Source organism: Vigna unguiculata, chromosome 6 (assembly GCF_037176805.1).
Source record: "Vigna unguiculata cultivar grain cowpea cultivar isolate G323 ecotype 2 chromosome 6, ASM3717680v1, whole genome shotgun sequence".
NCBI classification, from domain to species: Eukaryota; Viridiplantae; Streptophyta; class Magnoliopsida; order Fabales; family Fabaceae; genus Vigna; species Vigna unguiculata.
The window spans coordinates 44020044-44037077 of NC_140797.1; the positions used below are offsets into that span (position 1 = coordinate 44020044).

At 28.5% G+C, this 17034-nt stretch overlaps 1 protein-coding gene and 1 pseudogene across 3 annotated transcripts; one reads left to right on the forward strand and one right to left on the reverse strand.

The window, feature by feature from the left end:
* Nucleotides 1-695: 695 nt before the first annotated feature.
* On the reverse strand, nucleotides 696-2151 carry LOC114187274 (putative aspartic proteinase GIP2 pseudogene; annotated as a pseudogene). The gene has a single exon (XR_014995705.1). The product of XR_014995705.1 is annotated as a putative aspartic proteinase GIP2 pseudogene (transcript).
* Nucleotides 2152-5064: 2913 nt separating this feature from the next.
* Nucleotides 5065-7042, forward strand: MUTE (basic helix-loop-helix (bHLH) DNA-binding superfamily protein). 2 transcript variants are annotated; one of them, XM_085675307.1, is made up of 3 exons: nucleotides 5065-5225; nucleotides 5474-5869; nucleotides 6731-7042. In XM_085675307.1, exons 1-3 carry the CDS (start codon nucleotides 5130-5132, stop codon nucleotides 6833-6835), a joined length of 597 nt encoding a protein of 198 aa, XP_085531433.1. In that variant the 5' UTR covers nucleotides 5065-5129; the 3' UTR covers nucleotides 6836-7042. The 2 variants fall into 2 exon arrangements, with proteins under 2 accessions (XP_085531433.1, XP_027933689.1); XM_028077888.2 differs by having other exon boundaries at nucleotides 6749-7042.
* The last annotated feature ends 9992 nt before the right edge of the window (nucleotides 7043-17034 follow it).

Genomic DNA, 17034 nt, shown 5'->3' on the forward strand with positions numbered 1-17034 from the left:
AAAACATTAAATGTTGGTACGCTGGTGCAGTAATTTCTCATTTCTTCTGGTATAAGGCGGTCTTTTTCTTCTTTATATTCTATGAATCTGATTTATTTATTTTTTTAACTGACAATCTTAATCTTTGAGACAAGAGAACGGCCTTTAATTCATTCAATGGACAGAGTCAATAAATTAGACAAGTGGGTATTTTTTAATAAAAGTGTAGGTTATAATTTCAGGATAAAAAATACCCCTCATCGCTTCTTCTTCTTCGGGTATTCTTAACTCATCTTAAAGTTTTAAACAGTTGTAAAGCTTTAATTATATACATTGATGTTTCTAAAATAGGTTATATTCTAAGCAATCTTTATTTTTGTTAATTGTAATAGTGGTTTTAAAAGTTTTCTTGACGGCAAAGTGATAATTATTGTTCGCACACATTATTGAGGGCTGCAAAACTTTCCCTCCAAAGCTACATTTTTCAATTTAAACATAATTTAATTCATATATGGATATGAACTGCTCCAACTTGCATGCCGTTTGAGATAGAAGTAGATGCTTAGATATCGAGAACTTTTTGATATCTCCATTTTTATCGTCATTTTCTATTTTTCTACGTCTTTTCATGTATTGATGATACATCAGTACTTTATTTTATGCTAAATACTTTTGCAGAACTCTTTAGGACAAAACATAAACTTCAATGGTCAAGATTCAAAACACAACTGCTCAAATTTTGAAACCACTCAAAGGAAATTATACATAGGAGCCCTTGTTATCTCAAAGCAAAATGAGAAGCAAAAGGGATGTAACTTAGAAGTTATTAAAGACATGATCAAACCCAAACCCAGTTCAGGGAGATAAAATCAGGTTCTTATGTGGGAGCATCTTGCATTATGAAGCAGTAGGGAGGAGCTGAAGCTTAGTTTGGAGGAAACCAAATCAAACTCCACAAGGTTGTCCTCCAAGACATGTCCCCCAATAACAACCGATGTCTCTGCATCTTTTCCTCCGTCCACAAATCCAAGGCATGCCACCTTTTTGTTCACCAATACCATCGAATTGCCACCATAAACTTTCCACGTTACTCCTCCTTCCAGCTCCAGCTCAATAGTGGGCACATCCAGTCCAGTCACGGTCCTACCAATGCTGCTGAAATCAAAACACGCCCCAAACGGTGCCACCGGTGTAACTTTTCTCATCTTTCTATCAACAGCCTTCTTGGAAAATTCTCTCACAAGGGGTTTGAATATGGCACTGTGCACAGCGGTGAAGGGATTGATGGTGCTAATTTTGGTTCCACCGTGTCCCTTGTTGTCAATGGAAAGCAGGGAAGGCTTGAAGTTTATGGCTCCCCCATCAACCTTGACTGATTTCACAACTATGAAGTACTCGTAAGAGGGTTCACCTTCAGAAAAGATTGGAGCTGTGCTGAAGGGGTTGACAACAAGAGGAGTGGTGAAGAGAGTTAACTTGGAAGCATCTTGGGGTGCCCCGCCAATGAAGAGGTTGCCAAGTCCATGCTTGTTTGAAGATGGTAAACAAATGGCAAACTTACGAGGAAGTTTGCGAGACAGTGAAAGCTGCGTTGGTAACGCAAGCTGTGTTCTTGCCAGGCCTAATATCCCTTTACCAGTTTGGGGTAGGTTATTTAGAAGAGAGCTACCCTCAGTGGAAGTGCAACCGGAAATAAGACCAGGGAGTACGGTGTGAGACTGAGACAGGAACAAGACATCCTCACCAAAATCGCCGGTAAAAATAGCGTCGGCGTAAGGGTTTAGTATGAAAGCTCCACACGTGTCATTGGAGCAACCTGGTTTGAAAGGGCCACTGGTGCAGCCAGTGCATGGAGCACCTCCAGGGCAGCTTTTGGATTCGCAATGGACAGGGTGGTAGCTTGAGGAATTGTAGGTTTTGTCGCAATCGTACCACAGGAATGGTCCTCCGAGGTCGATCACTAGGTCCATGTGGTGTCGAGGAGTTCCTAGGCCGAGTGAAGTGTAGAAGAGATTGGTTTTTGAGTCTTTGGCGATGGGTAAGATGAAGGGACGAGGTTTGCCTTCTGAGATGCAAGAAACGAAGAGAAGTGACAGTATGAGGAGAGAGAAATGAACGATAGGAGAAGCCATTGTGCTTTCAAGCTATGGCTATGGTGTGTATTAGGAAAGAATGTTTACAGAATGGTTCTATATGTAGTGGTTCATAAGAATGAAATTCTCGCATGTGATCAATTAAATGAAATTAATTATAGAAAAATATATAAAAAAAAGGAGTGTATGAATACATAATATAAATTAAGAGAGATTAAAAATAATAGGATTATAAATTATATGAAAAGAAATAATAAGTGTCCAAAGAAAACTAAGATTTATGTATAGTAAAAATGTGTTTTGACACTATTTGACGACTTTTTTGACAATTCTTAAAAGGGTAAAATAGTCTTAATAAAAAATAACTTTTATATTTTTAAAACAAAAAAAGTGAGTAATAACGAGGGACAGTGTCAAATAATAATAAAAAAAAACTGTAGTGTCAAAATACCGGTATTCATATGTATATATGAGTGATCTTATTTATATAGTTATACTTTTCTATATTTAATATGTTTTTGTCTTTACTTTTTTTTTTGCTTTTTTTAGCTTTAGCTTGTATCATTTGATTATTTATCATGATAACGAATAAAAACTCAAAATAATATTTGAAAAATTCATATGATTTAAACACGTTTTTATTGAATGATAAGCCCTTAATTATTTGTTTTCTTTTAGTTTATCTGGAATTTGGATCTGGTACATATCCCTGAACTGACAAACACCTGCTCTCACATGAAAATAAGCTGTTCCGCTATAAAAGAGATAATACATTTACTCATTTTTTTCTATTTGCTTATTTTTCACTTCTTAAATTATTTTTCAATTCTTGTATCTCCATTTGTCTTCCAGCAATGTTCATAGTTATAGTATCTTTAGTGGTGGTATCTTCCATTTAACATCCACTGCTAACTTGTTCTCTTCAGCAGCACTGCATTCTGCAAATGCTTCTTTAGCATTTAAATTAGTGATTTCGCTTGACGTTGATGAAAAATTAATTTGTTTCTCTGTTCGTTGTGATGATAAAGCAGGAGAGAAGTCTGGTTCATCTTTTATATTCTTTTTCTGGAGATAAATAATTAGGCAAGTTGATATTTTTAATTTCGTTATGATATGCCATGCCTTTTGTTTTGTTAATGGATTGCACCCTGTAAAGCGCACATGTAAGGAATTATCTGCTGCTACACGAATACCTAGTGGACTACCCCAAGTCTTTGTTTAATATAAATTTTCTTGTTGATCAAAACAAAAGCTAGACACAACGAATCTTTCTTCCAACATTATGCAGAAAATCGTAAAAATTATTCATAACATAATCGATTATATGTAACTATCATAATTAATCACCTGTACATATTATAATGTTGAATACAAAAAATAATATTAATAATGTCACAACCACACACCATGAACTAAGTGTAAATGTACACAGTACACAGCCACAAAGAGTTTACCATATCATTTACTCCATACTAAGAAATATTTCAGTACACAATAAGCAGCTATTATCACTCTCAAGCCATTTACATTGTTTAATGTATTTATTATACATTAAAATATTTCTTGGAACCCTGATATCATTCATGCTAACTTAAGAATTAGAGTGTCTTTTATAGACACACTACACTTGCATCGTAATCAGAGATTCATCAGAACAAGAAAACTCCAAACTAACGACTGATACTAGATCGGCACAAAAGATTTATTGAATACAGCTTCATCATATGTAAGAACAAATAATATGAATAATATCATCAATAAAAAAATTCATTCATTTCTTTCTCATCAAACGGTTTTTATTTTAACTATTCTTTTTAATATTTCTTTTTCATTTTTTATTTGTTTTCTCTCCGCCAGACGAAGTAGTACAGAGAATTAAATGTTGCAACATACACTGTTCATATTTAAAAAAAATTAAAAGTCGGTTGTAGTATTTACTGATGAGTAATTTATTCCTTACTCGAATATGTTTATATATAGGATAAATCAAGTTATTTTAAGAACAATTTTACTTTTCATTTCCATCCTTGATTTATTTATTTTTAATTTTGATGGTTATAACAAATATTTTATCTTTAAATGTTAAATTAAAAAAATAAATATAAAAGATGAAAAAGGCCATGAATTAGTTAAGGATTTTTGTAATTTTTCTTTTTTCTTTTTATGATCAGAAAGTATTTCTCTCCTCTATAATATATATACTTTCAATCAACGACTTATTTCTAAACCGGTTATAACTTCAAAGTTTTTGTGAAAACTTTAGTCTTTTAAGTGAGTTCAATGTTATTATTTAAGTTATGCAGACGAGCCTCTAGAGAGAAGATTATCAAGAAGAGTCAACATCACATATAAAAATTTGATACTACCTCTAACAAAATAAATTGAAAATCATGAATTTATGTTATTCATATCCAGGTTATGGCATTTTAAGTGTATATATAAACATTATTTTCCTTTTTCTTGGAGTGATGGAGGGGTGCAGTTGAATTCGAACAAGAAAATAACAGGGTAGTTAATGTAGGGTGAGCATCTGCAAGCGATCACTGGAATTGCAAAGAATAAAGGGTTAAAAAGGTGTGAAGCAGATAAATTTGGTAAAGCCAACAAAACAATGTTTGGGAATAATTGCATGGTTGGAAGATGCTACTAAGTTGAGCGATGAAAGGCTCGGCAAGGCATGCATGAATGAGGGAAATGGAACAGATAAAAATGCATGGGAGAGCTGAGAAAATAACCATCTCCCTGTTTTAACTCACGAGGATACGTAATTGACGCAAGATCATAAGCGTGAGACGCGTAATGTTTATAAGCAAGGAAAGACACAGAATGAGTGATTGTGTGTGTATACATGTGTATCTATGTGTAAACTACGTTAAAGAATACTTCACGGGAAAGCAACCTATTGCATTTATTACCTTCTCTTCTCTCACCACTCTTACTCTTAAATTCCCTCCTATAAATACATCGCACTTTGACTTCTCTACTGGAAACAACTAACTACCTAAAAAGCAAGATACATACAGAAACCTCAAAACCATACTTATCTACAACCAAATCATGTCTCACATAGCTGTCGAGAGGAACCGAAGAAGACAGATGAATGAACATCTCAAAGTTTTAAGATCGTTGACCCCATGTTTCTATATCAAAAGGGTATTTTCTCCCCTTTGTCTTTCTTTTACTTTTTTCCTATTCGTAATCTTTCTCTCTGTGTGTGTGTGTGATCGGTTTTTGAGTTACTATACCAGAGAAATAGTGGAAACAAACAATATATATGTTTAAGTTTTGACAAAATCATCATTAAAATTTTGTGATGTCAATGAAGGAAAAAGATTTCCCATGTTGCTATGATTGATTTTTGGAAGTGAGTTTGTTTTTCTGTTCTTGCTTTTATTTTATAGGGAGATCAAGCATCTATAATAGGGGGTGTCATAGAATTCATCAAGGAGTTACACCAAGTTCTTCAGGCTTTGGAGTCCCAGAAAAGAAGAAAGAGTTTAAGCCCTAGCCCTGGTCCGAGTCCACGAACACTTCAGCCAAATTTTCATCAACTTGATTGCTCCTCCATAATTGGGAGCAATAATTCTTTCAAGGAACTGGGAGCAAGCTGCAACTCTTCTGTTGCGGATGTTGAAGTGAAAATCTGTGGTTCAAATGTGATCTTGAAAGTCATCTCCCAAAGAATTCCTGGTCAAGTTGCAAGGATCATAACTGTTTTGGAAAGTCTTTCCTTTGAAGTTCTTCATCTCAACATCAGCAGCATGGAGGAGACCGTCCTTTACCAGTTTGTGGTCAAGGTGAAACAATAACTATTCCTCTCATAATTATTTAACAATAACATATATTTTAGTTAACAATAACTATATAGTAATTACATAATCAACTATGCATAAATATACACTCACAAGAATAATAAAGGAAAATAACACTGAGATTCCCAACTGTTGGGAGCTTTTATCATTGATCGTAACAATTAGAATCACAGCCTACTCCAATTAGGGTTTCAAGTCATTTCTGTGAACCAAACACACAGCTTTCTGACAAATCGGTGTAAATTTTGCAACTTTTCGATATCTAAACCACGATACACAAATTAGAACTCAAAGGACATAAAAAAGATGTTATCAGACCAAAGGTATAACACTTCTTGATTTTGATCAATAACCATGGTATTTTACACGCATTTTACTAATGCGATCCCCCTTCTAAATCTTATCAAAGGACAAATTTTCTATACGCTTCTTCATGCTGAGAAATTTAGTTATCATTTTTCTCTCACTTTTATTTATCAAATTCCTGATGTGTGTGTGTTTCACCAATTACCATAATTTTCATGCAATCTACCTTTGTAGATTCCTCTATAGAAATTTTAACTGTGGCACTTTGTTCAATATTTATGTTAATTTCCGAACTGAACTTCAATTTAAATTTGGATACGTGTCGCCATTGAGATAAAAAAAAACAAGGGAATATAAGTACCATAATCAGAGTTACAACAATATCCGTAAATTTGGATGAGGTTGATAGTAGCTATTCAAATAAACATAAAAACGTAGAGTTGCAATCATATTTGCTTTGGTTCAAATAAAATACTTATATGGATTTTATTTATAGCTTCTTTCTTGAAGTTGTGATTACATTGTTTACTTGATACGTAGATTTGTTTACTACAACAGATAGAACTGGGATGTCAACTAAGTCTGGAGGAACTGGCAATGGAAGTGCAACAAAGCTTCTGCTCAGAGGCTATAACTATGCTGTGAAGATATAGCAAATCAAAAGAGATCCAATTTTCAATCGTTTGTTATAATAAAAGATAGGCATGTGATATACATGCACAAAAACCACTTCTTCACTTAAATTACAAACTAGGGTTATTATATCATAACCGTTGTCATAAACTTCATGACATGGAAAATATTCTGCAGCTTTATATTTTGTAATATACATGCATTATCTTTGCCCATCAACTGAATGGTTTCATCTGGTATATTAATGCCAACAAAAGCTGAGTTAAAATATTTTTTAAAAACTAATTTAAATAAAAAAGATATTAAATAATATTCTTAGTTTGATACGTTAAGTGGAAAATTTTTTTTAGAACTACGTACAAGTTTATTAGAACACCATCCCTCTCTATCATCTACTCTTTTATTTTTGCTTTCTTCACCGTTTTGTTTTCAGATGTTTCCACACACCCATATTTTACTCATGACACCTATTCTAGTTTAGGATAGTAAAAAGTCAAAATACGTTTATCACTCTTCAATATTCTGGGTGTTATCTTGTTTTCCGAATTTAGCTATTTTAAATTTTAAATGCTTTAAAAATAATTTTAAGGAAAAGTTAATGGTAATAAAATATTTAGTATATAAGTATTATATTTTATGGTAATAATATAAACATTAAATTGAAAATACTTGTATTTATTAGAATATTAAATGTAACTCTAATATAAAATAAAAAGCAACAACATATTAAAAAAAATACTAACAAGTAAACAAATTAAATTTTAAAATAATAAATTAAATAAAAGAGAAAAATATTTTATCCCTATCTCTAACCTTATATATAATGTTTTTAGTAGCGATCAGTGATAAAGTAACATTTTATTGCTTCTTATAGCTCATATATAAGTCTACAAAAATTAGAATGATACTTTACACTTCTGTTAATTTGTTTATTCACACATTTCCAGTTAATTATAGCTACATATAATTAATTAAAATGTATTTATTAAATGTATGTTACCCTTGTTTTTGTGAGTTGTTTTTTCTAAGTGAAATCAAAATATTTAATGATTATGGACAAGCTAGGACGTGCAACACGGACTAACTACACCAACGTCTATAACGTCTTATAAATTTCTTTTTCTTCGTTTACACACCTTTTGTTCATAACTTTCCTTACAAAATATATTTTTTGTAAAAGATCTTTAATTAGTGATTAGAACATTTTTTATAGCTTGTTTTTTTTCTCTAAAATTACTCTAGTCTTGGCTTCTTCTTTCATCTATATTGTGGATTGACGTGAAAACTAATTTTTTTATAGCGTTATAAGTAATCATCATTTAATTTACATAATATATATATATATATATATATATATAAAATAAAACAAAAAATTATTATTAAATTTTAATTACTTTAATAGAAATTGAAATTTTTCGTAATTTATATTTTGGGACAACTCAAGTCCTTGTTAAGCGGATCCGATAATATTTACACCTTTAAAATTGTATATTTCATATACACATAAAATACGTAATTCATCTTGTTATTATGTAAACAAAAAACAAAAAGAACAGAATAATAAGTAAAAAATATATCCTATCTTTTGTTATTTTTTTTTATTTTTAAATATTATATTCAATAATTTGATAAAAAAAAAATTCTTAGGAATATTTGTAGTCTACTAATTAAATATAATATTAATTTATCATGACATTGCGTTAACTTTTTCATAGCAACAAAAATCAGGTTTTCATAATTATGGATATTATATATATATATATATATATATATATATATATATATATATATATATATATATATATATATATATAAGATTGAAACATGTTTTTATTATTTTCTTATTTCATATATGGCAAATAAATTTAAATGGTTTTAACTTTAATTTAAAAGAAAATGTTAAATAAGGAAAGTTTAGAAAGCAAGGTGATAATTAAAAAAGCATGGAGTGCAAATATGCATGATTGATATAATAATGTTCTCACACTATATAATTTACAAACATTTAGAGCTGAACAATAAAGTAATGAATCATAAAGGCACAACCGTATATAGAGTAAATGATTCTGTTTTCTACTGATAGTGGATCCACCCAGACATGGTTTTGGGTTGCATTCTGGGCCTCAAAACAAGCTCAGATTACTGCTGCTTTAAAGTCCAAACATGATCTTTTTTAATGGCAATTTCTTTCTGCACCCTATAAATTTATCTCTGGACTCAATTATTTCGGATTTTATTTTTTGGAATACACTAAATCAATTCCGTAAATTTTTATGGAGAATAGGAGTGCAGAAATGATAGATGCAAGGAAAAATTTCCTTAATATATCTTATTATATTCATTAAGATTTTCTTAAAGCATTAAATCAATTGAGAAACACTATTAATTTTATTTAGTGTAGATGATTGAATTTATAAGAATTAAGTTTGATTAGGCATTTGATGATGACGTGATTGGATGGCAACGCGATGATTATAGGCATAGTAGGATTAGTAGGATTAGGACCACTTCCATTCTTCATTCATTACATTGCATTTCATCAAAAGTGATAGTAAATCCAACACCCACTCAAAAACTCAATCTTTGGGACCACCCACTCTCTTCTCCTCCTTCTTATCATTGTCATTCTTCTGTTGGCTACATTCCAAACTTTTTAACCTTTTCCAACCCAACAATACATTTCAACCCTCAAACTCTTTTACCAATGCACTCAATTTACAACATTCACACACTCATGTCAAAATCAATTTATCACCACTAAATTAAATTGTTAGTATAATAATACACGATTTATCATTGATTGATGTTTATTAGAACAACAGAGCTGAGAAAGAGAGTCATTAAATTCTATGTAAGACTTACCCAAATTTACAATCTTCAATAAATTTTACCAATAAAAATGTGTTAGTCAAAGTCTCTCAAAGTCAAAACATAACAGTAGATAAACTGTTGTATAAAATCATTTCAATCGAGTGCCACTGTTTTCTCAAAGTGGTTTGATTTATGTTATTTTGAAAAGTCAAAATCATACACAACAACATTTTTCACTCACAAGTTCATTGTCCGGCGCATTATTCCCTTATAATGCACAACACAATATGCAGTGTATTTTATAAAATCTCCAAAACCTAGATTCTTGCCTATACAAAGATTTCTACAAAAGATCTTATTACAAATTGTCGAATTACTTTTATAATGTTTTTCCTGTTATAGCTCTTATGAATATATCTTAATATTTTTTTAATATTTCCTTACAATTACATTATAAAGCTAGTTGTATTCAGAATCTTAACATGTCAAATTTTCTTACCTTATGTAGTTAGAGAGATCAGAGTAGAAAAGAAGATTACTGTGATAATTGCACTTTAGTCATGTGGAGAATATACAGATCTCATTTATTTCATTTATAGGGTCTCTTACCCATGTGATACAAGTAATTAATAATTTGAGTTTTTAAGCATACCACAAAAAGTTTTAAGACTACTGATTACATGAATATAGTAACATCTATGAATATAGGAGTTGTTCTAACTCTTTTATATTTTTTTAAGATAATAATCTCATCTTTCTTATTATTAAAATACCTTCATGTTAAAAAAAAAATTGTAGGTGTACCAAAAGGTCATTTCCAAGAAAGACATTTGACAAATCAATAGGTCCAGGCCCAGGCCCATCTGACTGAGGCTAGTTGCTGTAATGAACAGGTAATGTGAGCATGTCTAAAATTTACATTGGAATGTTTCCTTTTTCAGAACTCCCATCCTTCATTCATAATTTATTTCAAATTATCTAATTAATAAATTTATTTATTTCAAAGTTTAAACAGAGTTTGATTTGGTATTATTCTTTATAGATTACGTTTAGTTGTAATAATTGCCGCGTAACTGATCTAATCATCGATAATTTCTGTGATGGAATGACAATTTATTTTATAATAAACAGAAGACCGTGCATATAAGATCAATATTTTAACGTATTATAATAATAAATTAAAAGGATGAATTTCAAGACAGTGCGCAACATTGAAAAGTTTACTTTAAACAATTTATGCATGTGAATTATGTACTAATAAGATATGTCTTGGATTTAATAAATAGAAAAAAGCGTGTGTTGATAAAATAAAATAAAATAAATTGAAAAGATAAGTTGGTAGTACTTGAAGTTGGATATTATAGGAGACAAGAAGTCAGAAGTATCTCTCAAACCAAGGGTGTATTGTATTGCATTGTATTACCTTATTCATTCACCCAATCCAACAAAAATGAGGCCATGTGAATTTGACCTCCATCACACTACACAATAATCATCACTCTCTTTGTCCTTGCTACTCCTATATTCCTCATCATTTTTTTCAAGAACCTCTTAAGTTAGGCTACACATCAAAATAATTATTGAGTTTAACCAACTTTTTTTTGTCTTCAATTTTAAAATTGCATTCAATTTTAACTTATTTCAGTTGAGTTGATTGAATTTATTTCAACTAATAAAGTTTTGTGACTTATAAACTATACAAGAATTTATCACACTTCGACATATAATATTATGTTTAGGTCTATAACTAAATTAAAAAGTATTTTATCTTTATGTATATTCCAAGCTTTATATAGAGTTTTATATAACATAACAGAGAACAACATATTATATTACTAAATAATTTGAGACTAAATCAAATTTCATAATATTTACGATATATATATATATATATATATATATATATATATATATATATATATATATATATATATATATATATATATATATATATATATATATATATATATTAAAAAAATTATGTAATTTAATTGATTTAATAGAAAATAAAATAATTTAACATAAATGAAAAATAGTATAACCAAATATTTTTTTATTTTAAATTAATTTTTCTTATACAAATTAAAAGAACTAATTTTCTTCTTCTTCCTTTTCTATATATCGTGCCATATGATTACATACGATAACGACCACTTAATTTGAGTTTTAAGAAAATTATTTAATTTTATTGTCTTATATTAATTACGATGTTAATTCTTTCAACTTACAAATAGTAAAAATCAAATAAATAAATAAATCATAATATCTATTATATAAAATTATTGTTATCATTATTAATTTGTTTTTATTATTCTATTATATAAAAAATTAAACTAAGAGCTATTTTACTATTTATTTTTTCTTCTTCTAGTATAATTACCATATCATGGAAGGAATAATATTAATATAAAAAAATATCTTAATACTATTTTTTATCATTTTCATCTGCAATTCAAGATTTATATACACATGGAAAAGTAACACGATAGCTACACCAATCTGTTCATACAATTCTATAAAAAACAGTGGCACATTCTCTTTAAATAATATATTAATCTGAAAGTGAGATGATTAAAATGGTTGAATAGTTACATATTAATTTAGACAGGAGGTAGTAATAATTAATATTTTTGTAAGATTAATATGGGTTGTAGAATATCTTGTTTTTGGAGAAGGAAAAAGAAAAGATATATTAATGTTAGCATTATTAGTGTGTGTGATTACTTTATTAATGATGAAGAGGGATAAAGTAGTTTGTCTGGTGTAGAAGGAGTAGTACCAATATAAGGTGATTTAATTTATAATAGTAGGGTTGAGTTACTTGGAACTTGAAACATAGACTAGAAATTTTGTGTGGAGTGTGAACATGTTTACCAAACTAACTTCCATGGTTTGCACAGAGACACAATAAGTAATTGGTACTTCTTCTCCTCTCTCAATCCCTAACAAGAAGACAACACAACAAAAGAAAATAAACTTTCCGCAATTTCTGGCTGCAGCTAAAAGATATCACCACCGAAACAACCATAGTCAAAACAAAAACAATACTGTAAAATATCTATCCTTTGTCTAAAATTAAGAACTTTTGCACTTCTTTGTACACATTTTTTTTATAACTCTCTTATACTTTTTCTTTTTATAAATAATATACATTTTTTTATTTGATACAATTTTATTCATCATATAAAGATAAAATAATTAAAAATTATTTTGTATATACTATATTAAAGTTATATTGTAATTAAAAAATAATTAAATAAAATCCAACCTTTTAAATATTTATATCTTAATTGTCTTTACTTCTTTAATAAACTCTTGATAATATATGTTACTTTACTCTCTATTTATTATTGTTATTTCTAAAATCTAAAATCTTAAATAGTTGAAATAAATGGAATCAGTAAGACAGATAATGAAGACCATAATTCTAGGTCTCTCGCATTGATATTGCCTCGAAAACATGGATGGTTAGAGCGACATGTGATTCTACTGCTCAACCTCAACCTTATTGGCATTGTGTTTTGAATTTCGAGAGTTTCTCAGTTTGACTTTCCATCTAGTTATTGAATTAACAAAAAAATATATTGCATTGATTTTCGACTGTTTTTATACCTTGACTTCATTTAGTATTAAAATTTGTTGACAGATGTATCCAACACTGTTAAATTAATGGTATGTTTTTTTTATCTTTTAATTTTAGTGAATTTTAAAATTAGTATATTTCAAAATTTTAAATCAATTTAATTTTTTATATTTTAAATATGTAGATTTAGTTCTTCAATCAAATTTTGTTAGGTTTATTTAATGTTTCAGACGTTTTTCAGGATTATATTTGAATTGTTTATATTGTTTGACACATTTTTACTTTAATGTTAAGTCAAATACTATTATAAAACGCATAAACTTAACAAAATTTGATTAAAATGACTATGATAATAATTTTTTCTCTTTTCTCACCTCTTTTTAAAAAAATTTAGTGTCTATGTTCATAATTTTTTTGTGGATTGTTTTGTACCTTTGAATATCTATATATTTTGCATGATTATAATAGTTATTTTATTGTACTTTTTATTGCTGTTCTTTTATATTAATTTATATGATGTTTTATTCAATAGTTTTTCTATTAAATGAAACCTTAGATATATGTTATACAAATATATAATAAAGTTTCAATCAATTAAAATATCAATTTTAAAATAAATTAATGAACTTATGTATATCACAAATTATCATTAAATGATTAGGGGTAATTCTTACTCCAGTGTAAAATATTTGCTAACAATGATTAAGGTAGGACTTACTTTTCTCTTTTGAAAGAGTTCTATCACATATATAATGAGGAAGGATACCATTATCTATAGTTCACATATATATCATAATTTTTATTTGTCCTCACCTCTATTTTGGTTTCTATTGATGACTACGGATTCAAATCATTTCGATAATCCACTGAATCCAAATTAATCTAGATAGAATATTCAGATAGGATTACATTTTAGTTGATTTAAACCAGATTAAAGAAACAGAGGGATATGATTCAACATTTCTTTTTTAAGATTTGCAGTATTCTATATAATATTTTTCATATTTTACATCCACACATGTTCATTATTAATACCCAGTTTTCTAATTTATATTATTTATAAAATTCAGTAAATCAATTTAATTATTTGTTTGGATTCATTTAAAATTGAAAACTTAAAGAAAAATAGCAATTACTATTAACCCTAGTAAATTATTGAGAAGATTGGAGTAGAAGGTAAGAAATTGACATTAGTACAAAAGCAGTGTGGTCTTTATCTAACTTTTGTCTCTAACGTCAACATTTTTCTGAACAGCAAACAACACAATAACAAGTTATTGCTTTTGATTGATGAGTAAAGTATAGCAGAACATTTAGCAATCCCAAAAGACTAGTTAACGAGTCCAACTTTGCTTCCTCCCAAGACTTTTTCAAAATTGTTCAAATAGCATCATTTCTTGCTTCAACTTTATGCAGCTACCCACAATCATTTGGTTTTGTGTTATATATCTCGAGATCCTAAAGCACGTGAAGGAGTAAATATGACACAATATCACTCTCACTATAACAAAGTCATCAAATGAACAGTTTTTTTTTTTTTTTTCAATTCTCAAACCTACTTTTCTTTTAAACTTATGTAGTTATTCATCATGATCACATAATATATTTTTTTAAAATTTTAAAAATTATATCAAATAAAAAATATGAAATTATTATTATTATAAATATAAAACAAGAATATAATGAAATCTAACATTTCTATATAATATAAACATAGATAGACACGATGAATGGTTACTTTTCAATTAATGTACAAAAGTGAAAAAGAAGTGCTACAATAAAAAGAAAGTCAATTTACCTAAAATTTAGTTTTTGTTGAATTGACCAACCAAATTACTTTTAATTCTTTCTATTATAAAATATACGAGTGTGGATGAGAATCAAAATTTGGTGAAAAATATTATAATAATAGAAAACAATCCATTCATCTTCACTATCTTAACTTGTAAATTAAAAATTGTAAAATACTAGGTTGACGACAATCACTATGTAGAACAAACCTTGTATAAGATGAAATACGTCAAGATATTATCACCCTAGAAAATTCATCATTACAAGGGATTATTCTTCCATTAAAATGATATTCATAAACTAAAAATGATAGGCATGAACAAATTAAAATTATTTTAGAAGATGTGAAAAACAAATAAAAAAATAGATAGATGGAAGAAAAATATAATATATAATAAAATTGTACACTAAAGAATAAATGTCAAAGAAAAAAACACTTTTCTCTCTTAGAGCATTCATATATAGTATAGGATCTGTCTTGAAAAGCTTATAACACTTTTTGATAGATTCTTTTTAAAGATTTTTATCTGACATGAGATATAAAATTTTTAAACATTTCATTCAGATTATTGTTTTAATTCTAAATCTGATTTTAAGTTCTTAAATAATATTTTTGAGCTTTTACAATACGTTTTTTAGTAGAATAAAATTTAAAATTGAATCTTCTCATCATTTTAAAAATCCTTAAAAAAAATTAATTTGAAATGTTAATGTAAATTTATGTAAATAATAACAACTTATATATAATTTTTTTTTTCAAAAATCTATGTCTATAAAATATGCTCTTGACCTCGGATGCATTTTAAAAGAAATAAACATTTTTAAATACATTGAATATAATTTTACTCTAAACTTTGAATCAACTCGATTCATGACATCTAATGCGGTCTTACTAATCCAAACTATATAAACATTTCACAGTTTAAAAAGAAGTCAAAGTAATAGTAAAATCTAAATCTGCACAAATTTTGAAAAGACTTTTGCAGACAAACCCAATAGAAATTCTGTGCATTTCTTCGAGGTAATCATACAGCCTAAAGTTAACCGCATTATAGTCACGTCAACTTCCATTGAATGACTGAGGTAGAGTATATACCATGTACACTAATTACGATTTCAAACTATTAAGTCCGTGATTCAATTAATTTATTCATTTAAAATAAAATAAAACTGCTATAAGGAAGGGTGAATTTTAATTTCAACTAATACTGTTGTTTTTGCTTTTGTAACTATTTTGTTTGAATATTAGGTAAGGAAGTGAGAGAGCAAATTCAGCAACCAGATATCAGATATCGATCAATGAGTATATAAGTAGGATTTCACGAGGAATTTTTTTTTAAAAACTTTGTTCAATAAAGTGGCTACAAAATCAGTAAAGTGATTTTTGATTTGTTGAGCAAGTAGATACTATACCAATTATTAGACCAGTGACTTTTAAGTCAGTGAACTTCTGATTTTAGGTTCGTTTAACGAGTGAATTATTGATAAGTGACTGTCAAGTTATTGAGTATCTGACTTTGGATTCACTGAACCAGTTATCCATCGACCAACGAGTCTGCATAATTCTGTAGAACATGATTCTCTATAATTATGCTTCCCAGTCAAGTCTAAGCAATTTAAGAACCTTTACAAATACTAAAACACATACCAAACTTGAATCAACCACAAACATAAGTACCAAAAACTTTCAACTAAAAAATCAGTCTAGATGTTTTTTACATGTAACAACCATAATTTTAAAACATCAATTTCATACAATCATGTACCATTCCACATATCAATACGCCAACAATTCACAACATCATCATACAATCTATCAATTCAATATTTTATACCTTAAAAACACTTAAATTATCTTTTTTTACCGATAAGATGACTCAAACTACTTAAAAAATATTAAATCTCAATTCAGTTATCAAAACGCACTATTCAACCTAAAGACATCACAAACATGGTCAGAAAACATCATTAAAACCACTGATCAGGAAAAACTCACAAGAAAGACACAAAAGTCACATGCAAGCCA